This window comes from Aristolochia californica, unplaced genomic scaffold, assembly GCF_029961685.1.
Source record: "Aristolochia californica isolate CCGP_79_NKW_82.1479 unplaced genomic scaffold, dmAriCali1.0.hap1 SCAF_3, whole genome shotgun sequence".
NCBI lineage: Eukaryota > Viridiplantae > Streptophyta > Magnoliopsida > Piperales > Aristolochiaceae > Aristolochia > Aristolochia californica.
The window spans coordinates 38,837,338-38,861,530 of NW_027181992.1; the positions used below are offsets into that span (position 1 = coordinate 38,837,338).

The window sequence follows — 24,193 nt, forward strand, 5'->3', positions numbered from 1 at the left end:
GTAGCTTTGTTCCATTAATACGATATTCAATCAAACATTATGCTGATTTTCCCCACAAATAGTATTTTTTGCTTGAATTCATTCCTGCTGGATGTTGATAGTGTTACTCTTGTAATGATTTGCAACATTCTCTCTTTTATGTTGTAAGACTAGGATGTTGGTGGATGTGCTATACTGATTTCCTAGCATAGGAAGGTCTTCTGGATCACTCTGGACTTTCGTTTCCTTTTCTTTATCATTTTGGTAATAGTAACTTTATTTGCTTATCTGTCTAAAAAACTACATAGGGAATAGGACGAGCACAATTACTTGCAACAGCTTAAATGTTTCAACAAACAAAATTTAAAAAATTGAAGAAAACACACATGCACTAGAGTTAGCAGTCAAGCGTGCTATAACAAGTTGGTGGTCCTTTTCCATTCAAAGGAAAAAGGAAAAAATGATGGTATTTGAGTTCGTTGAAGTAGAATGATCTCTTTGAGTTGGTTGTTTGTTGAATAACGAGAACCCAAATTCCGGCAGCATCACCATTTCACCAACCATGACTTAATTTGTGAGGTTGAGCTAATTGTGAAGCACCTCTAAATATCGATAGCTGTTGGAGAACTTATCTTCTAGCTCTCTTTCTCTCTCTCTCTCTCTCCACCGCCCTCCCCTTACAGATTTTCTATTTTATGGATTGCTCTTTCTCTCTCTTTTTTTTGAAGAAAAATTATTTGCATTAAAATGTCATATATAGAAGCAGAAAAAAAGTAAACTGAAGAATACTGCAAACTTAAATACAATTAATCATTAGGATTGAAATTCACAACTAGTTGTTGCAATGGTGACCCCTCCTTCCATTAAAAAAAAAAAAAAAAAACGGGTGAACTCTTTTTTGCAAGTTGATTGGCTTTTCAATTTGCTGAGCATGGAATATGTTCCCATGAGCACCGTTTTGCATAAGGAGATCATTAATTTCTGGCAATGTACCATTTCAAAAAAACAAAAAAAATTCTATCAATGTTAAACCCCCTTGGTGGCTTGTTATTTCCTTTCCCCCATGAAATTATCTAGCCGAGTCACTCTCACTTATTAGAGGAGGTTAAAAAGTATTAAAAAAGTTAAGAAGAAAGAGGCTTGAAGAGAGAGAATGAGAGGGAGAGAAAGTGGAGAAGAGAGATTGAGAAAGTAGCTGTGTTGGGGGACATGCACGTCCCCCAACCTCTATTTATAATCAGGGTTGAGTACAATTTATGTGAATGCCCTAACTTTAAATGAAAGCACTAATTTTCTTGAAGAGAGAGAATGAGAGGGAGAGAAAGTGGAGAAGAGAGATTGAAAAAGTAGCTTTGTTGGGGGACATGCACGTCCCCCAACCTCTATTTATAATTAGGGTTGAGTACAATTTATGAGAATGCCCTTACTTTAAATGAAAGCACTAATTTTCTCCTATTTTTCGAGTCCTCTTTACGTGAAATTTGGTCCATAGACATAGTTTGACAAGTAGAACAAGATTACATCAAGAAATATAAATAATTACAAGGTAAAATAACCAAAATGCTCCGGTACTTTTTTTTCAATACCCCCCTTCATGTTGGAGAGTATACGTTGAATAGTCCTAGCTTGCCGTAGAAGTTCAGAGATTCACGCTTTCCCAATGCTTTAGTTAAGATATTGCTGAATTGATGACTAAACCGAACATATGGAGTAGTTACTTCTTTCCTCATTATTGCATCTCGGATGAAACAACAATCTACCTCTATATGCTTTGTTCTTTCATAAAAGAGTGGATTGCTTGCAATGAAGATTGCTGCCCAGTTATCACAATAAATAGTCATAAGATCCTTTTGATTGAGGCCTAATTCTTGGATAAAAGGTTTTACCCACAATAGCTCAATTATGGTGTAGGCCATTGCTCTATATTCAGCTTCTACACTGGATCAAGCAACAACATTCTGTTTTTTACTTTTCTAGCTGACTAGATTTCCTCCCTGAATACACAGTATCTAGTGGTTGATTTTTTGTCAAGCTTGGAAACTGCATAGTCAACATCAGAGAAAACTTCAATCCTCAAGTCATTATTAGGTTTAAAAAGGAGACATTTTCCTTGTGCTCCCTTTTTTTTTGAAATTTTAATAATTTTATTTCAAAGAAAAAGAAGAAACATCAAGGGAGACCTCCCCTCACAACAAGAGATTGAAGAGAGGGGGAGGGGGGGGGGGGGGGGGGGGGGTCTAATTTAGCGCACAAATTAGCAGCCGGATTGGCTGATCTAAGTACATGAGACTTTCAAGACTCTCAAGTTCCGATAGACCACGATGAGGTTGAATGTTCCATCCTCCATTATCGGCGACTACAACAATGGTAATATTCCTTGTTCTTGAAATTCTGAAGAGGCATATCGCCCAACCACCAGTCTTCTTAGTATCTGATATGATGGCCATTTCCCACATAGAATCGGACTGCCGAGGAGAAAATTGCAGTAAGGAGATAAAGAGATCTCCATATCGGAGATAATGTCTTTTGTTTCCCCCCTTGGTCCACCAATTCGAAGTAATGCCGAGGTTTGATAGCACCATATCTTTCCAAAGGTTGAATGTTCCATCCCCCATTATCGGCGACTTCAGCAATGGTAATATTCCTTGATCTTGAAATTCTGAAGAGGCTAGGGAAAGAGTTTTGAAGAGGCATATCACCCAACCACCAGTCTTCCCAGTATCTGATATGATGGCCATTTCCCACATTGAATCGGACTGCCGAGGAGAAAATTGCAGTAAGGAGATAAAGAGATCTCCATATCGGAGATAATGTCTTTTGTTTCCCCCCTTGGTCCACCAATTCGAAGTAATGCCGAGGTTTGATAGCACCATATCTTTCCAAAGGTTGAATGTTCCATCCCTCATTATCGGCGACTTCAGCAATGGTAATAGTCCTTGATCTTGAAATTCTGAAGAGGTAGGGAAAGAGTTCTGAAGAGGCATATCACCCAACCACCAGTCTTCCCAGTATCTGATATGATGGCCATTTCCCACATAGAATCGGACTACCGAGGAGAAAATTGCAGTAAGGAGATAAAGAGATCTCCATATCGGAGATAATGTTTTTTGTTTTCCTCCTTGGTCCACCAATTCAAAGTAATGCCGAGGTTTGATAGCACCATATCTTTCCAAAGGTTGAATGTACCTCCCCCTTTATCGGCGACTTCAGCAATGGTAATATTTCTTGATCTTGAAATTCTGAAGAGGTTAGGAAAAGAGTTCTGAAGAGGCATATCACCCAACCACCAGTCTTCTCAGTATCTGATATGATTGGCCTTTTCCCACATAGAATCGGACTACCGAGGAGAAAATTGCAGTAAGGAGATAAAGAGATCTCCATATCGGAGATAATGTCTTTTGTTTCCCCCCTCAGTCCACCAATTCGAAGTAATGCCGAGCTTTGATAGCACCATATCTTTCCAAAGGTTTGGATCAGAATCTGTTCTAAGATTTGGCCTTTTTGCTATGTCGCCAAGGAAATTGTCAGCCACCTGCTCCTCTTATGTCCTTTCTCATGGGAGATTTAGACGTCGATTATTAGCCGAATTGGACTCCAATTCTGCTTTCCTGCGGATCTTTCTGTAGCTTGTTGGATGCTTGCATGAATTGCCTTCTCCGGTCTTGGGAGAATGATGATCTCAGCATGCTCGACTTTCATTCCCTGGGGTCTCTGGTTAGAGAGAAATCAAAGGAGATTCAGTGCCAAGTTTAATTCCAAAGAAAGAGTCGTTGAAACTATCTCAGGAAATATTGCTACATGGCTCCACTCTCGGGAAGCCTTCTCCCCCTTCTCGGGATCTTCCATTAGAGACAATTGGAATTGTCTTGCCCAACTCCATACGTCTTCTAAGCCCCTAGTTGTTGCAGAGTAGACCCTGCCGTTTGCCGGTGTCCTTAAATTAAACTTTGATGGCTACTTTTGGCTGAGTGGTTCGTGACTCTCTTGGGAACCAGATTGTCTCCTTCACCGGTCCTCTCGGTATTGCAGAGTTCACAACGGTCGAGCTCCATGACCTGATTAATGGGCTCCGTGTCTTCCGCGATCATTGAGTTGGCCCATTCATATCGAGGGAGATTCTAAAGTGGTGATCTGCTGGTGTGAGCATTCCTCAACACTCCCGTGGCCTCATTGGGACACTTTTTCTGAAATTATGGAAATTGTCAGCTTGTTTGATTGTTTTTAGTCTCACATCCTGAGATCAACAAATTTTATGGTTGATAGTTTGGCCAAGCAGGGAGCTTCCTTGCAATCTCTTGTTGTTAGGGGATAGCTCCCCCTTTTTTCTTTGGTTCTTTGAATAAAATCATCTGTCATAAAAAAAAGCCTTACAAAGAGTCTTCCTAAAAGTTAAGGGGTTGAAGAGAGAGAATGAGAGGGAGAGAAAGAGAGGGAGAGATAGTGGGGAAGGGAGATCGAGAAAGTTACTGCATTGGGAGGACCTGCATGTCCCCTAACCTCTAATTATAATTAGTGTTGAGTACAATTTATAAGAATTCCCTTACTTTAAGTGAAAACCCTAATTTTCTATATCTCCTATTCTGTGTCCCTTTTGCATGAAATTTGGTCCATAGACATAGTTTGACATGTAGAACAGGATTTTTTTTTTTTTTTTAAATAAGTTGCGAATACATGTAGAATAGGATTACATCAAGAAATATAAATAACGACAAGGTAAAATAATCAAAATGCCCCTCTACTTGTTTTTCAACAAGTATCAATTATTTTTCTGATATCACTTTCTTTTTGTGCTAAAAAGGTATCTTTTCTTTGCTTTTTTTTTTGGATTTTCTCTCATTTCATTTTGGTAGTTTTTCTTTTTTCTTTTCTTTTTTTCCAAAATTGCATGCCATATTTTCAAAAAATAAAATAAAAAATCAGATGCCATGCTTTATGTTTTGTTAAGTAGTATATTTTTCAATCTTTTAGCCAGTATTTTGGTTGATCCAGCTGATATATGTGACATTTGTTTAATCTGACTTTGTAGGGGTATTACATGTTCAGCCAGAAACTGAAGCACATCATCCGCCTGCCATTTGCTATTATTACATACGGTCAGCAGTACAGATTTATACTAACTGTTCATTTTATTTTGTTTATTTTCTTAATTTATGGTTTCTGTAGAAGTTAGAGATTATAGAGTAGAAGAGAGGAGAAAGAGAGAAGAAAAGAGGGAGGAGAGAAAACTGCTGGAGAGAGCAGCAGCCATTAGGGGTCAAAAGTCGTTCCCTAAATCCTTTTATTAACTCACTTGAACATTATTACATCAAAGGATTAAATACCTGTCTCCTTTAAACACTCTTTAAGTTGATAATTTACATAAATTTTTCTAAATAGTGGTCCAACTTGACTCTAAAATGTAAAAGTTTTTAATCTACGTTCATTGTAAAATGTCCAAAAAGGATGTGTAATTTTTTTTTTTATGCTGAATTTTATTATGAGAGCTCAAACCAGCAGATTACAAGAGGGGAAGCCTTCCTAAACAATGAGAGATTGCTGGGAGGTTCCAAATTTAGCCAATTTATCAGCCAAAGAATTGGCTGATCTAGGAACGAGGTTCCACTTACAATGAATGGATGACACAATGTCAGCAATACAATCAGTGATTGGCCAGTGGCGCCAAAGAGGGGAGCTATCTTTTGAACACCAGTTGATGACAGTCTTTGAGTCGCCTTCGATAATCAGCTTGCCATGAAAATATCCATAATGGATGTGTAAAGTTATGCACAAAACTTATCTTAACCTGAAGTTTTGTTATAGATGTGTAACTTATCTCATGATAAAACAGATCAAAGTGGTTCTCACCTTGAGAAGAAGAAACAAGTTAGGCACAAAACATAAAACTGTTACAATTTTAGGGTCCCATATTAGGTATTCCCTCCATTAGAAGGAAGAAGGGTCTGGTTCATTAGTGCAGAGATGAGAAGGCAGACAATGTATTAAGAACAAGTTTGGTTATTAAACTTGTGTGAGAAGAAGATGAATTTGAATAAGAAGAGAAGAATGTAATGGTAGAAGGAGAAGAACCTGAGAAGAAGAAGAAAACACAACCATTAATTAGGGCAGCGTGCTTATTCCTCTTTTATCATTATCTTTAAGGCTTAAAGTACACAAAGACTAAAGAGCGCTTGAGTCTGAAGACATGTTTAATGAGAAAATTACATAATATTCCACTCGCATAAAGTAGAGTTCCTTTCAAGCTTGGAGATATGCATCATATAAACCCAGCTTGGAATGTAACTTCGTAAACCAAGTTCCTTATACAGCCTTGGTAAATAGTATGAAATTGAGGACTATAGAGAGAGGAACTGAGAGAGAGAATGAGAAAGAGAAGAGAGAAAAGAGAGTTCTGGAACGACTCTCCTTGGGGCTCGTGCTCGACCCTTAGCCTTTTTATAAGTGATTTCAGCACAAATTACAGAAATGCTCCTATACACTTAAAAACACTTAAACCCTTATATCTCCTGACATACTTACTCAAATTGCATGAATATAAGATAGGGGACAAAACTCAACACATGGAATAAGATAATGTAACTCCTCGACATTACAATAAGTGTAAAATGATGACATTGCCCTTCGATGGGTGTTCTAACAGATATGAAAGCTGATCTTTGGTGCAAATGTATGGAGTCGCTATCTTGCTACTTATTACTTGATTTCGTATGAAATCGTATTCTACTTCTACGTGGTTAGTTTTCTCATAAAATAGTGGACTATCACTTGATTATCACACTTTGTGATATGAGGGTGGACACGACATGGGCAGCACAGCCGTAGACGAATGTGTCATAGCTGACACAGCCGATTTAGGCGAATTCGTATGTTGGACAGCCAAAATTGAGAACACTTGATATTGCGTCAAAATGGGGTTTTCAAGGTGGTATGACAGCCCCAAGTCATCAAAAAGCCACCTTAGGGCAGCAATAATTTCACATGGCTCAAAAACAGGAATCTGGCGAGAAACAGCCAAAGCAGCAGCAACTTGTGCACGAATGGGCATGCAGGGTACAGCAGGCGTGCTCGCAACACAGGCCAGCATGCGCGGGGGCAGCTGCCAGCAACTGGCTGTAGCTGTTGGGTAAATTTGAGTTTGCAGGCCTATCCAGGTATATTTGGATGGGATTTTTGAGAGATTTTAGGCATATAGATAATGCTTTGTTTGAATTTGAATAATCTTGAGATTTGCCTTACTTAAGTGGCAATTTCTTTGGCTAGGGTTCGAATAAGGGATAAGGGGTTTATCCCTTTTTGACCTATAAATAGGGCTTTGTAAATCACTTGTATCATCTCCAAATTCGTGCAAAGAATACCCCATTTCTGGCAGAGTTCATCTCTCTTCATTTTGGCTTGGTTTCCCCTTAAATTGAAGGTTTACTAGTCTACTTTTCACCCTAAGTAAGCTAGGCCAAACGCCAAAGCTTTAGGATTGAAGCCTTTCCCGATATAGCAGGGTGACATTTTGTCGCTATAGCTTAAGGCACTATTACTCCAAAATCAGACAAAAGAGTATGAAACCAAATTAACTCATATGCTGTGTGCCATGGATCTGTTTTCTTCCTCTGTAATGGAATGAACAACTACATTTTGTTTCTTACTTTTCCAAGTTACTAGATTTCCTCCTACAAATGTACAAAAATCACTTGTTGATCTTAGATCAATTTTTGTCCCATAATCCGCATTATAGTACCCTAAAATATCTGTATGGCCATGACACTTGTAAAGCAGTCCCATACGTGGTCCTCCTTTCAAATATTGAAGAATTCTATGGACAATTTCCAAGTGAATTTTCCTGGGAGTTTCCGTGAAAGGGGTAACCAGTCTCACTGCATATAATATGTCTAAACGAGTTACAATAACATATATAAACTTCCCTACTAACCTCCTTCACTGAGCTCAATCTTTCTAGTTAGGTGAACTTTCATCAAATAGGTCCACATTAATCTCATGTGATGTATCCACTGGTTTAGCTCCTAGAAGTCCTGTCTCACTTATAAAATTCATTACGTACTTTCTTTGAGAAAGAAGAATATCTGAATTGTTTCAAGCTTCTTCAAAGCCTAACTAGTATCGAAGAGACTTGAAATCTTTAGTCTGAAAGTTCCTTTGACGGTGAGAGTTAATCTCAGCAATTCCACTATTGGCATCTGCTGAAATTATAATGTCATCTACATATGCAGTTAGGATTACACAAGCAGTTAACTTATTCAAGATAAACATTGATGGATCTGAGCTGCTTCTCACAAAGCCAAAGTTCAGTATTACGCTGCTGAACTTATTAAATCAAGTACGAGGATTGCTTTAATCAACATATAGCTTTCAAAATCTACATACCATACATGTCTATCCCTAAGCAACAAATCTAAGTGGTTGTTCCATAAACACCTCTTTAGTTAGGTTGGCATACAAAAATACATTTTTCATGTAAAGCTGGTCAAGAGACCAACCTTGTTAATTGCTATTGGAATCAAAATACTAACAAAGTTTAATCTAGTAAAGGAGAGAAGGCATCATTATAGTCGACTCCATACGTCTGTGTGTAACCTGTGGCTACAAGTCGAGCTTTATACCTCTCTACTGTGCCCTGTGCCCTCTGTTTAACTATAAACATCCAACCACGCTAGCATAATTGGAAAGAAAGCATAAAGTCCATGTATCGTGTAATCTTGACATCTCCTCCTCCATCGTAGATTTTCAATTTGGTCATTGAAGAGCTTCAATGTAAGATTTATGAGGAGATAATGAATCATTATTGGGCTGAAACACTTTGTAGGAAGGAGTAAACCGATCAAATTATGCAAACTAGGAGAGGATGCTGAGTGCACTCCCTCACTTCTTTCCAAAGAGCAACAAGTAAATGAAGATCAGAAAACACATAGGAAGGAAATGAAGGAGACTTACCTAGAGAAGTAGACACACCATCAGAAGGAGCAATCAGAGGAGTACCTTGACTAGCAGTATCAGTAGTGTCTTCAACTGGGATATCATCCATAGCATCACATGGAAATGGCATCTACATGTGATGACTAAGAGAACCTCTTTTGACTTACTCGAGAAGTAAGAAGTATCCTCAAAGAAGGAAAAATCTATTGAAACTAACCATGTTTTTGTACTCTCCGGTCCCCTGATATTTGAAAATTGAGAGAGATAAAGTAAAGGACAGTAAGGATGAAGGAGCGAGTGCACGAGAGAAGGGGCGACAGAAGGGAGCAAAGCGAGGAGAGCGCGAGAAATCGACGAGAGGACACAAACGACAACGATCGGGGAAGGCGAATCGGCGACGATGCGACGAGGTGAGAGATCGTTTCGAACGAACGACGGCATAAAGGCGAGCGACAACGCGAAAATGTAATCGTAAGACCCGTGTGTGATTCCGACGACGACGAAATGAGTCTCGGGGTGAAAAATCGAGAAATCACAAAAAATGGAGTGGAGAGGAGGTTTCACGATCGTGGAAAAGGGGTCCTCAACAAGCCTTCTCATATCGTTTGGCAGAAGAAGCATAATTTGCGAAGAGGGCACAAACACGGAGATCAGGACGATCCCGTTGGTGACCCGCGCCTCCCTCGACGAATAGAGGAAGAAGAAAGGGGGGCTTCCTACCTTTCCGAACATCGACCGTCATCATCACTCCATATCATTGGTGATGTTGGAGAAAAGGAGGATGAAGATGAAGAAGACAATCGAGACCACTTTGAGGGATGGACGGTGATTCAGCGAAAAGCAAAAGGTAAAAGAAAACCTATCTCACCGACCACCTTATCCTTTGGTGATTCGGAGATTTCCCTACGACATCTCTGGGAAAGAAGTGGAGTTTCGACTCGTATCACAATCCGAAACGGGTTGAAACGCTCCTTCATCTTGATTCCATTGGCGGCAGAGCCAGATTTCCTCCGATGTTTCGATGCCATCACCGTAAGTTGCTCTTCCCCCCCTCGGCAGAGTGATTTCAAATCCAACTCCACGACCTTCTCTCTCTCGGTTTTCAAATATCAGGAGACCAGAGTGCAAAATCACCCAAAGCAGGGGAAGCCTGATCATGGCGCGGATCTACATACCGGAGAAATCAGGTCCTTTTAGCTGGAATCTCTTATGAAATGCCTTATCTTCCTTTTTCCAGAAAAAATCACTCAAAACCTCCTAAAGCAATCGAAGTCCTCTCTTCTACGTCCTCACCACCCAAAATCACAAACCAAGCCCCCCCAAAACCCGCAACTAACTCATGGCCAATGTCACCACCACCAACCCCACCTCCTCCCCTTACCTTTCTAACTTCCCATGCCCACCAAATCAGTGTCATTAAGGTCCCACCGGACGCTCTGTGTCACTGTATCAGAGATCATCTCAGCCTCAAATACCGTCCGAATGCCTCTTTTCTGGGCCACTCGAAATGGTTGATCTCCTTTCAAACGTCAAGGGACATGGAAGCTGCCCTCCATATGCCAACATCCCATAAACACAATCTCTTGACGATAAAGGTATGGCCTTCAACCACGCCTACAAGTCAGTACGGCCAATGGATTTGGTTTCTTGGCATTTTGGTGGAACTCTGACGAAAAAGAACTTAAATCTCCTTGCCCAAAATTTCGGAGAGCCGATCATATGGGCGGAGGAAACTGTCAACCGCACCAGGCTTGACTTTGCAAAAGTTTTCATCGCCCCATCCTCACCATGGATGAAAGATCCCTTCCTAAAGCTGGTTGCCGGAGAAGTTTTCTTTTGGATCAAGGTGGTGTTCGGAGACCTGCCCACGGCGGAGTCAACCCCTCCACCCCCCAAACCCAAACTCACCCAAAAAAACCTGGATCTTGACATCAAATCCCCACCCGAATCAGCTTTCAAATCCGAATTTGAATTCAGACCCAATTTCAGATCCGAATCCAAATTCACAGCCAAATTCAGATCCAAATCCTAATTCAGAACCAAATTCAGACTCAAATCCAAATTCAAATTCAAATTCAAATTCGAATTCAAACTCAAACCGAATTCAAATTCAAACTCAAATTCAAATTCAAATTCAAATTCTTGCCAGAATTCAAACCCAAATTCAAACCCAAATCCCAATCAAATCTCAAATTCAAAATTCAAATCTCCCCAAAAAAGCCTCCCAGCTTTTTCTGACACCTCGGAAAAACCAATTGATCTTCCCAATGCCACTACCTCCACACGCCACCCCGTTTCCCCAAAAAATCCCATCATTCCCTCCACTTCCCTACCTCCACCCGTCACCCCATACCCCAAAAATCAAAATTTTCCTTCCCTCATGCCACACGCCAGCCTAAATCTCGAAAATCCCACCATTTCACACTCCAACCCATACCTCGAAAACCCAAATCATCCCCCCTCTTTAAACACACTATGTCACGCGGTTAGATTCGGGCTAAGTCCGTCTAGTCCAACAGAATATCTACCCCGTGCGGCCTAGCTCTTGCCAAGAACTAGTCAGCCTCCTTGTCTCACGGATCTTCCACCTAACCTCCACACTCGATGTTGCAAGCCAAAAGAATGACGAAGAGACCAAAGAAATGGAAGAAGAATGCTAACTTTGGATTGAGAAAACAAAGTTACAAAGGGTGGCCAAACAGTCTTGATGGCCAACCACTCACTCTCTCTATACACTTGAAGAGCAAAGAATGCTAAGAATCCGAATCCTTTACAATGGGAGAGGCTTTTCCTATTTATAGCCTCCTCCCCTGACCTTTAGAAGGCTCAGAAACCGTCCTTGGCCCTTAGAAATCTCTAAAAAACGCCAAGAAATTTGCCAGATCCCGAAAATTCGCATTTTGGCGTCAGAGGCGCCCTGGTCGTGGGGGCGCCTGGAGTCCTTGTCGCGCGGGTGACTGCTGACCATGTCGCGGGCGCGCTTGAGCCTGGAGTCCTGGTCGCGTGCGCGCCAGCGGATGCGACAGGAGTCCTGGCCGCTCGCAATCCCATTTCGATCCGCCTGGAGTCCTAGTCGCGGGCAACCCCATTTCCATCGGCTTGGAGTCCTGGTCGCGCGCAACCCCATTTCAATCCTCCAGCGCACCTGCTGGCTGCAACCCCATTTCGACCCGCCTCCGCGTGCCTATTGGCGTGCTGCCTTGTGTCTCGGCCAGCTGTTGGGGTTGTTGTGCGCCTTGCTGCTTGGCCATCCGTTTGGCAAGCGCAAGTATGTCTTCTTCTGCTGCAGCTGATTGGCCATATGTGTGCGCCTCTCTGGGTCGTGCCATTGCACTTGGCCTTGGCCGCCACTGCTATTACTGTGCACTGGACTTGCACAGTCTTCGGCCTTGGTGTCTGGCCACACCATGACTTCATCCCCCATCTCATACTCCCACCGCCATAAGGTAGATGCCCTCGTCTGCATCCCTTGGCGATAGTGGGCCACTTCCTTCTCGAACTGCTACAACTCGGCAGCATCTTGCCATGTTGCTTCGCTTTTCGTTTGACCCTGCCACTTTGCCAAGTATTGCATCCTCCGGGGCTTGCCCCTTTGGCGCTCCTCTCGGTGTTTATAAGCTTCGTTTGGCCATCAGTCTGAGGATGAAAACTAGTGAAAAAATTTATAGTTCTCAATAGTTTAAATAACTCGGTCCAGAATTTTCCTGTGAATCTGGGGTCATGATCACTGATGATCGTTGTGGGCACGCCCCAGTGCTTCACTACTTGTGCCATGAAAGCTCGAGCAACCTCTTCTGCTGTACAATCACTTGGCACTGTCACGAATGTTCCGTGCTTCGTAACCTGGTCCACCACTACCATGATAGACCCTAGCCCGTCTTTCTTGCGCAAACCAGAAATGAAGTCCATTGAAATAGACTCCCACGACCGTTTTGGAACGGGCAAAGGCTGTAACAAGCCTCTGTGCTTTCTTTGTTCAATCTTATCTTGCTGATAAGACATGTTTCGCTCTCCATATCCGGGCAATAATACTGGCCAGAGAGCAAGGCCAATGTCCGTCTTTGGCCTGGTTTTACTCCCCACAAGGTATCATGGCATTCCCTCAAGAGGTCATGCCGTAGGTTATCGTACTTAGGCACATAAAGTCGATTACCTTTGGTCTTGAGCAATCTGTCGTCAAGCCATAGTCTCCTCATCTCGCCCCAGGTTGCAACTTGCACAATGTTGTAGACCTGGGCGTCTTGGTGAAGTCTGGTGCGAATCCTGTCTAGCAACGAAGCACTAACCTGTGTAATTGTTGCTAAGGCTCATAATTGCAAAGTCGCATTTTCCGTTTCCGCGACAAGATGGTCCTCCATGTGCGCAGGCACGCTTTGCGCAAAGTGCATGTCTCCTGCGCCTCATCAGGGTCTGCTGCTACCGCACCGCGAGTGATGCGCGTGAAGCAAGTGCCGCGCATATATTCGTCTCGTGCAGCCGCTTGCCGCATCACACGTTGAGGTTACTGAGCGCTGTTCGCATAGCGCCACACGTGCCTCTGCCTCTGCTGCACGCACACGTTCCGTTTCTGAGCGTGTTCCAACAATGCAATCTGGTGTCGTGCGCTCTATATGTGCTAATACCCTTGTGCCCTTTTCTCCATCAAAAGGCATAGCAGAATCCGTCTTTTTGCTTAAGGCATCTGTAGCAGCATAGACTTTCCCCACCTTGTACCTCATCTTAGAGTCTAACTCGGCCAAGAAAACTTGCCACCGAGCTTGCTTCGGGCTGAGTTTGTTAGCGTGGAAGTATCTGTCGTCGAGCCAGAATCTTCTCGTCTCATACTCCCACCGCCATAATGCAGACGTCCTCGTCTGCGCGCCATCAACATACGCCACCCACTCATGGTTGGCTTGCTGCCTCTGCCAGCAGTTCCTGGAAAGCTGCACCGGATCTAGCGCCTTTCTATTGTCTCTCCCAGCAGCATCGGATCTGGCGTCTCCCTGCTGCATCTCCCAGCAGTTCCTGGAAAGCAGCACTGGATTTGATGCCTCTCTGCTGTCTCTCACAGCAGTACCGGAACTGGCGCGTCCCTGCTGCCTCTCTCAGCAGTTCCTGGAAAGCAGCACCGGATCTGGCGCCTCTCTGCTGTCTCTCCCAGCAGTACCGGAACTGGCGCGTCCCTGCTGCCTTTCCCAGCAGTTCCTGGAAAGCAGCACCGGATCTGGCGTCTCTCTGCTGTCTCTCCCAGCAGAACCGGAACTGGCACCTCTCTGCTGCTTCTCCCGGCAACACCGGAACTGGCGCCCCTCTGTTGCCTCTCTCAGCAGTACCGGAACTGGCGCCTCCACTAGCAGCACCGCATCTTCCGCAAGGAACATCGATGCAGTACTAACTTTGGCTTCTTCACTGGTCAACTTAGAGGCATTGAGATACTGCTCTATTTGCCAAAGGAAAATGTCTATTACCTTTGGATCACGTTTTCCAGTGAAGGGTTTTGGCTCCGGGGTTCTGATCTTGGCATCTCCTTGCGAACCTCCTCCATTCGCAAGGGCCCTCTCGCATAGGGTGAGTCTTGCCCCAACTTCTTCCTCGATGGTCTTAACATCTCCATCCACTCTCTGGATTTCGGCTCGCATCACTGCCATGGCACTATGTACGTTGTCCTCAAACCCATGGAACTAGTCAGGGACAGGGTGTAGGCCATGCGCAATGTCATGTACGAACTCCTCCAGTCTTGAAAACTAATTTTCCAAGCTAACAAACCTGGACTTGAAATCACCAAAACGTGAATCGTTTTCAGAGAGTGTCTCCTTACCTCTTGCTGCTACATCTCCACTTGTGGATGCCATAGATGGAGTGCTGCTCTGATACCAGTTGTCATGCGGTTAGATTCGGGCTAAGTCTGTCTAGCCCAGCGGAATATCTACCCCGTGCGGCCTAGCTCTTCCCAAGAACTAGTCAGCCTCCTTGTCTCATGGATCTTCCTCCTAACCTCCACACTTGATGTTGCAAGCCAAAAGAACAACGGAGAGACCAAAGAAATGGAAGAAGAATGCTAACTTTGGATTGAGAAAACAAAGTTACAAAGGGTGGCCAAACACTCTTGAAGGCCAACCACTATCTCTCTCTATACACTTGAAGAGCAAAGAATGCTAATAATCTGAATCCTTTACAATGGGAGAGGCTCCTCTTATTTATAGCCTCCTCCCCTGGCCTTTAGAAGGCTCAGAAACAGTCCCTGGCCCTTAGAAATCTCTGAAAACGCCAAGAAATTCACCAGATCCCGAAAATTCGCATTCTAGCGTCAGAGGCGCCCTGGTCGCGCGAGCGCCTGGAGTCCTGGTCGCGCGGGCGCCTGCTGACCATGTCGCGCTCGCGCCTGTGCCTGGAGTCCTTGCCGTGCGCAACCCCATTTCAATCCTCCTGGAGTCCTAGTCGCGCGTAACCCCATTTCCATCCGCCTGGAGTCCTGGTCGCGCGCAACCCCATTTCGATCCGCCAGCGCACCTACTGGCTGCAACCCCATTTCGACCCGCCTCCGCGTGCCTGTTGGCATGCTGCCTTGTGTCTCGGCCAGCTGCTGGGGTTGTTGCACGCCTTGCTGCTTGGCCATCCGTTTGGCAATCGAAAGTATGTCTTCTTCTGTTGCAGTTGATTCCGGGCCGGCTATATGCGTGCGCCCCTCTGGGCCTTGCCATTGCACTTGGCCTTGGCCGCCGCTGCTATTGCTGTGCACTGGACTTGCACAGTCTTCGGCCTTGGTGTCTGGCCACATCATGGCTTCATCCCCCATCTCACACTAACCCAAACCTTCCTACACATGCTACCCAAAATTTCGAAAACCCAAATCAAGCTTCCTTCCCCCCCACACGCCATCCCAAATCTCAAAAACCCAAATTCCCTTTCCCCCCTCCCGCACACCACCCCACATTTTGCAAAAACAAATCATTTTTCATCTCAACCTCACGCCACCCCAAGTCTCGAAAACCCAAATCTCCCCCCCTTCTCAAAACACACCACCCCAAACTTTGAAAATCCAACCCCTCTCCCTCTCTCTTCACGTCCCACCCCCAACCTCGAAAACCCAACCCCTCCTCCCCCTTCACACGCCATCCAAAACCTTAAAAACCCAACTCACCTCTCTGGCCTTCGTGCCAGCCTCGAAAATCCAAACCATTTCGTTTAGAATGCTCTTTCCTCCCACAATCCTCGAACACTGCACCTCCCCTCCTTCCCCTTGCTGGCCCGTCAGCCAACTTTTTTCCCGAACACGCCACCTCAAGCTCTGACCTCGGCACCCCCACCCCCCTGGAAAACTATGGCCTATCTCCACCTTCAGAAAAAATCAAAAACTCTTCTTCACCCCTGCCTTCCATAATCCTCTATTCAGTTACCATGAAAATAACAATTCCGATGGGTTCAGCCCTTGCCCAGATACGATTTATTTTGAATCATGGCAAAATCAACCCCCTCCAGATGCAATGCCGGCCACTCCAACCGCTCTTCCTACCACCTTTGAATTTCCTGCTTCCAATCTCACCTCTAACCCAGAAACCACATCAGAACCCGAGGCCAATCCTAACACCATGCGGAACCTGGATCTTCCTGCTCCTCCAATTCTGGCCACCTATCACCGAAGGGAAAAGAGTGGTCTCGCCCGTTGCCAATCAGGGACTGGTTTGGCCAACAACACCCTCCCATCTGACCACCTCAAGCCTCCCCTCCCTCCAAATGAAAGGATGGTGGCAGAGCTTCTAACTGAGCAAAGTCGATATGATGAGGAAACTTGGCAAAACATGATGAATCTGGCTCGCCTCTTGGACGTGGCTTTTCATGGTCAGGCTCCAAGACGGAATCCAAGACGGACACCAGATTTGGGAGTTCATCAACTCAGTTCTAAATGATCTTGGTCTCTTGGAATGTTTGGGGAGTAGGATCTTCACGGAAGCGAGCATTAATCTGTCGCCTCCTATCACAATACAACCCCTCCATTGTGGTGCTCCAAGAAACTAAATGTCAAAAATCCAAGCGACAACCTCGCTCGAGACCTTTGGAACTGCCCCTCGCTGCAATGGTTGGCTGTAAACTCCATTGGCCTCTCTGGTGGAATCATGATTCTGTGGGATAGCTCTCTTTTCGATGTTGTTAACATCAGGCATGAAACTTACTCGGTGGGGATTCATTTTCGAGATCGATGCTCTGATTCTCAGTGGTGTCTTGCTGGAGTCTACAGCCCCAATCGATATCGTGAAAGGAGGAACTTCTGGGAGGAGCTTTCTAACCTTCATCTTCAGTGGTCTCTCCCATGGTGTTTTGCGGGAGACTTCAATGCAATCTGTTTCTGTGACGAGAAACAACCTTCAGCTACACACATCTCATCTTCTATGAGGGGCTTTGCTGATTTCATCGGTAGTAGTGAGCTTGAAGAAATCACCCTCTCCGGGAAAATATTCACTTGGTCTAATGGGCAACAACACCCTATCCTTTCAAAATTAGACTGTTTCCTGGCAGACTCAAATTTTCTCCATCTTTATGAAGATATCTCTGGGAATGTCCTCAATCTGGTAGGATCCGACCACTGGCCCATTCTCTTATCCACTTCTTGTGGACGATGGGGTCCTCCCCCATTCAGATTTGAAAACACTTGGCTGTCGGATCCTGATTTTGATGCGCTCTTGAAAAACTGGTGGTCCAATTTTCTTGCCTGGGGTCGACCAGAGTGGTCTCTTCCGATGAAGCTCAAAGTCTTTTAAAAGAAACTTAAGGATTGGTCCTTCCAGCGTCGCAAATCTGCCAAAGAAAAGAAATCCTCTCTCCTCTCCCGCATCGCTGAGCTGGACTCTTCGGAAGAACAAAGGTACCTATCTCCATCGGAATTTTCCTTTCGCCTTTCTCTTCAAAGGGAATTGCAAGCTCTCCTAGTTTAGGAAAGAATCAGTTGGAAGCAAAGAGCCCGTTTTAAATAGCTAACAGAAGGAGATGCCAATACAAAATTTTTCCACTCCCTCGATTCGACGAGGAAGAGATCCAACCGAATTACCTCTTTATGCATCAGTAATGAGGTAACATCGGATAAGATCCAAATTACTAATGATCTGCTCAGTTTTTTTACATATTTATACACTGATGATTTTATTAATCGGCCCAAAGTCCAGTAGTTTCATTTTGGGCTGCTTCCCATCTTTGCATCATCTATCCTCGAAGCTCCTTTCTCTCATAAGGAAATTGAGAAGGCAGTCTTAGGAATGGCTTGTGATCGTGCCCTGGGACCTGATGGTTTTAATGGTGAATTTTATCATTGTGCTTGGCCGATTATCAAGGGAGATATTTATAAGATGGTTGAAGGTTTTTTTCATGACTGGCATCTCCTTCCTCAGCATGGGAGCTTCTTTTATCTCACTTATTCCCAAGAAGAGAAATGTTGAGACCCCTGGTGATTTTCGCCCTATCAGCCTAATTTCAAGCTCATACAAGATCATTGCTAGACTCCTTGCAAACAGGCTCAAAACAGTTCTCCCCCTTGTCATCAACCATGGCCAGAGTGCTTTCTTGAAGGGTAGAAACATCTTGGACTCGGCTATGGCGGCGCACGAGCTGATCGATAAATTTTCTCGCTCGAAGGATCCAACTTTTATGCTTAAGTTGGATTTAGAAAAGGCTTTTGATCGGGTAAATTGGAGTCTCTTGGATGACATCATGAGTAGGATGGGCTTCGGAGATCGTTGGAGATATTGGATTAAGAGCTGCTTGTCCTCCGCCTCGTACTCTCTTATCGTAAATGGAACAGTTTGTGGTTGCTTTAATGGATCAAGAGGATTAAGACAGGGCGATCCCCTTTCCCCTCTTCTCTTCAACATTGTGGCGGAATGCCTTTTTGCCATGTTTGTTTCGGCCAAAGAATGTGGATGGTTACATCCAACCAGCAACTTCTCGGCATTCAACATTCCGGTGCTACAATATGCGGATGACACTTTGATTTTTGGAGTTGGAACGTTGGATAACATAAAAAAAGTGAAGGCAGTTTTGGGGCTCTTTGAAATCTGCTCAGGTCAAAAAGTCAATTGGAGGAAAACTTCTTTGATTGGGTTCAATATCAACCCAAACTATCTCTCAGAAATGGCGGAGGTACTTGGTTGCGGAATCTCATCCACCCCTTGCACTTACCTTGGCCTTCCTCTATTCACTGGTCGTATTTGCAAAGATCTTTGGAACCTGGTCATAGAGAAGATGGAAATACGACTTGCATCATGGAAGGGTCGTTTGCTTAGCAAGGCAGGAAGGTTGACTCTTTTGAAATCATGTATCGCTGGTATTCCAAACCACTATCTTTCCTTCATGCCTCGCCCTGCCTCTGTTTGTCAGCAACTTGATAAAATGGAGAAGCGTTTTCTTTGGAGAGGGAACAACCCTGATTTCAAATACCATTTGGTCAACTGGGAGGAAGTTTGCCTCTTGAAGAATTTTGGAGGTCTTGGAATCCGGCTTTCCAAAGACATGAATCAGGCCTTGCTCCTTAAATGGATTTGGAGACTCAATTCAGCTGCCCAAACCTCTGGAAAAATATGGTGTTTTCAAAGCTCGGTATCTCCTCAAAGTGGTGGACAGATGGGGGAAACAGAAGGAATTTATCTCCTATTTGGCGGTCGCTCTATCTCTTAACTCCTACTTTCTCTACGGCAATCCGATTCTATGTGGGAGATGGCCATCATATCAGATTCTGGGAAGATTGGTGGTTGGGTAAAATGCCTCTTCAAAACACTTTTCCGAGCCTCTTCAGAATTTCAACAGTGAGGAATAGTACCATTGCTGAAGTTGCTAATAATGGGGGATGGAACATTCAGCCTTGTAGGCCTATCTGAGTTAGAAAGTCTTGAAGCCAGTCGACTGTTGGACGCTCTGCAGCCAACTAGATTCCAAGCTAACAATTCAGACAAATTGATCTGGTGGCCAGATAAAAGTGGCTCTTTCTCTGTCTCCTCTGCTTATCTTGCTATTCGAGGAGAGATCACTCGGGGCCCCAAGCATACAGTAGAATTCACTTGGCGTCTTAGTGCCCCCCCAAAAGTAAAATTCTTCATGTGGAGTGCTTGCCGTAATAAGATTCTCTCTGCTGACAATCTCAGAATTCGTGGCCACCTCGGAGTTAACCCCATATGCCCTTTCTGCCATGCAGAAGAAGAAACTGTTAGCCACTTGCTTCTTTTGTGCCCTTTCTCTTGAGGGATTTGGATGTTGATTCGTAGCAAAATTGGTCTCCAACTCTGCTTCCCTGAGGACCCGACTGCCACCTGTCGTATGCTCGTTGGGACCCCTATCCCCGAACTTGGGAAATTGATGATCTCTGCTTTATTCGCATTCATCCCCTGGGGTCTTTGGCTGGAGCGAAATCAGCAAAGATTCAATGCCAAACTTAGCTCTCAAGATAGAGTTATTGAAACCATCTCAGGCAATATTACAACTTGGCTTCATTCTAGAAAGGCCTTTCCCCCCTTCTCTGGATCATCCATCAGGAATAATTGGAGAAGCCTAGCCCAGCTTCACCTCTCCTCGAAGCCTCCTGTCATCTACAAATGGACCCCGCCTCCTGCCGAAGTCCTTAAGCTGAATTTTGACGGCTCTTCTCTTGGTAACCCTGGCTTAGTTGGCTTTGGTGGCGTGATTCTCTTGGGAACCGGATCGTCTCTTTCTCTGGGCCGCTTGGTGTTGCAGACTCCACGACGGCTGAGTTTCAAAGCCTTCTCAATGGGCTTCGTGTTTTTCGCGATCATTGCTCCGGACCTGTCCTGATCGAAGGAGACTCTAAGGTGGTAATCGGTTGGTGCCAGAATGCCTCTACTCCTCCGTGGTGCCATTGTGATGCCTTTTTTGAAATTTTGGATATTGTAGATCTCTTTAATTGTTTCTGATCTCTCATTCCGAGATCAACAAATTCTGTGGCTGATGCCCTAGCCAAGCAAGGAGCCTCCTTGCAATCTCTTGTTGTCAGGAGTTAACTCCTTTCTATTCTCTTAATAAATTCTCATTTCATAAAAAAAAAAAAAAAAAGTTCAGATTGATGGTGCCCAAAGGAGGGGGGACCATTTAACCATGGCAGGAGTTCTGGATGGGTTTGACATGTGAGTGAGGATAATGGGTTTGACATGTGAGTGAGGATATGCCAGTTATTCGAAGAGGCATCCCCCTAGGGCTGAGAATTCATGACGAGAGTGAAGCCAGCTAGAAATAAGGCCCACAACCAACTCGATAGTATTATCAACACTGCTGGGCTATGATTAAAAACCTGTTATTGCGCTCTAACCAAATGCACCATAGCACATGGGTAAAACAGGCAGTTAAGAGGATTTTGCCTAGGGAGAGGGGTGCCTCTTACCATCCAAATAGTTCCAATTAGGTCTTGAGGAAGGCCGAGCTAAAGATTGAGTTTTTGAAAGAAGCCCATCCAGACTTTCCAAGAATAGTTGTAGCGGAGGAGGACACGTTGGGCCGATTCATTGCAAGTATCACAGAGAGGGCATACCGCATTAGGGCTTGAAAACCACGCTTGTGAAGATTGTCGCTTGTAAGAATCTTCCTTCTGATGGCTGTCCAGATGAAAAACTTAATTTTGTTTGGGGCGGAAAGTTTCCATGCTGCAACGGCATCGTGCTCGGGGGGCTAGCCATCCAACCTCTGATATGAGAGTACACCGAGGCCACTGAGAAGTGGCTCTTCTTGTTCGGCTTCCAGATGATCTTATCTGGTAAGTGTCCTCAAATCACAATAGGGGCAAGAGTAGATAGAAGAGCACAAAGGTCATTGGCCTCACTGTCACGAAGACTTTGTCTGAAGCGGAAGTCCCATGAACGATTATGCCAAACATCCGTAATAATGGCGTCTTTCTGTGAAGAGATGACAAAGAGAGAACCGAAAGTATCCATAAGGGATCGGTTACCACACCAAGCATCTCGCTAGAAAAGGAGCCTCTGACCATTACCAACAAAGAAAAAGGTGGCGCTTTTGAATAGAGGAGGCAAGGGGAGGAGAGATTTCTATATGGGGGATAGGCACCGGTGTCTCTCCCCCTCTGTCCACCAAAGACGAGAACATTGGTGCTTAAAAGCTACCATGGGTTTCTAGGAAGAAGCACATTGAGCAATGAATTTCCATATCCACTCGAGGAGAAGAGCATGATTCATTTCTTTTGTGGGGCGGATGCCAAACCCACCTAGCAAACGATGTAAGCACATGTCTTTCTAGTTGACTAGGTGATAACGGAAAGTCCTCAGATCCTCGCTAGAGGAAGCACTTTCTGATAGAATCAATTCTTTTGCAAAAAGAGGCCGGGCAATGCATCAAGGGGAGAAGTAATTTGGGAGGCCAGCAAGACAAGATTTCAAGATGGTGAGTCTTCCCGTGGTGGAGAGGAGCTTGCCACACTAGGTAGCTAGTCGGTGCTTAACTTTTCAATCAGAGGAGACCAGAGGTTGGCAATTGGTCTGCTATCGAAGAGAGGGAGGCCGAGGTATGTTGATGGAGTAGTGCTCAAAGAACTACCTAGAAAATCAGCCATAAGCCTCAATGTCTCGGGACTGATGTGATATCCGAAGAGAGTAGTTTTCCTCCAGTTGATCAGTTGACTTGAGAAAACCTCAAATAAATCCAAAAGAGCTAGGAGTTCTCTGACCTGACCTATAGTACCAACACCAAACATATTGTGTCGTCTGCGAAATGAAGGATTGGAACGTCAAAATCAGCATGATCAGCGGTTGGCAGCAGCCTTCCCTTCTCTTTGGCTGAGTAAACCAAAAAAAAGATATAATTCAACAATGACGTTGAAGACCAACAGAGATAGGGGGTCACCTTGTCGGATGCCACGAGACCCCTTGAAGAGACCACGAATAGTACCATTGATGAACAAGGAATAAGGGGTGGATGATATGCAGATGTTGATCCAGAGATGCCATCTTTGGCCAAAACTCATTCTGGTGAGGAGGTGATCATGAAGCCTCCCATTGACCCTATCAAAGGCCTTTTCGAAGTTCAATTTAAGGACAAACTAGGGGAGCTTCATCATCTTGAAATAGTGTAAAAGCTCATAGCTCGACATGGTAGAATTGAGGATGTTTTGGCCTTTAATGAAAGCGATTTGCCCGTGATGAATGACCAAGGGCAGGACAACTTTAAACCTGTTGGCAAGCAGTCTGGCGAGGATCTTGTAAGTTCTTTTGGTGAGACTATTTGGGCTGAAATCCGAGGGTTGTTGAACATTTGATTTCTTGGGGACGAGGGCAATAAGAGGCTCCCATGCTTTGATATGTAATTCCCCGGTGATATAAATCATGAACCATGGCAACAACGTCTTCTTGAATGGTAGGTCCCAGTGGCAATAAAACTCGCCATTATAACCATCAAGACCAGGAGCACGGTCACAAGGGAAGCCAATGGTAGCCTTTTCAATTTCATGCACAGAGAATGGGAGCTCAATTAGGCCACCCGCATCCGGAATTCTCTCAAGTTGAACATTCTGGATAAAAGGTCTCGAGGGGCAAGTTTCAGTGTAAAGATTTGCAAAAAAAGCGCACCAAAGAGTTAGTAATGGAGGACCGATAGGAGGTTACCTCACTGTTATTTTATTTTATTTTTTATTTATTTATTTTTTGAAATGATGCTGATTTTTATTAAGTCAAAAGCTCAAAAGAGAAATTTACAAAGGAGAGAAGCCATTCCAAACAATGAGAGATTGCTGGGAAGTTCCGAATTTTGCCAATTTATCAACCAAAGAGTTGGCTGATCTAGGAATGAGATTCCAATTACAATGAGTAGAAGATACAATGTCAGCAATACTATCAGTGATGGCCTAGTGACGTCAAGGGGGGAAGCTGTCTTTGGAACACCAACTAATAACCATCTTTGAGTCGTCTTCAATGATTAACTTGCCATGGAGACGATCCTTGAAGATTTGAAGGCCGAACAACAGAACACTAACTTTAGCAGTATTAGAATCGACAATGCCCACCGGACCAACATAAGAAAGAATAGGGTCTCCATTGTGACCTCTGAACACACCACTTGCTCCAGCCAGCCCAGGGCATTCAATAGCACTACCATCAAAATTCAGCTTAATGTAGTCGCAAGGGGGAGGATCCCAGATGGCCATACTCGGAGTTTTGCTGGGGCCAGACATATGAGCGATCAAATTCCAATTTTCCCGAAGGGAAACCCCCTGTAGAGTGACAAATCCTTCCTTGTATGAAGCCAGCTCGAGATGGGGCCAACGGCATGAGATGCCTTGTCCTCGGTGCTAGCTTTGGAGTTGAATCTCTGGTTATTC

At 44.4% G+C, this 24,193-nt stretch overlaps 1 protein-coding gene across 2 annotated transcripts in view; it reads left to right on the forward strand.

Annotated features, from left to right (window-relative positions):
- LOC137958915 (protein FIP1-like) overlaps positions 1-24,193 on the forward strand; it is an 80,606-nt gene that overhangs the window by 25,178 nt on the left and 31,235 nt on the right. For both annotated transcript variants that reach the window (XM_068806123.1, XM_068806124.1), the window contains exon 5: positions 5,006-5,072. In XM_068806123.1, coding sequence (XP_068662224.1) covers positions 5,006-5,072 — 67 coding nt within the window. The remainder of the gene's footprint in view (positions 1-5,005; positions 5,073-24,193) is intronic.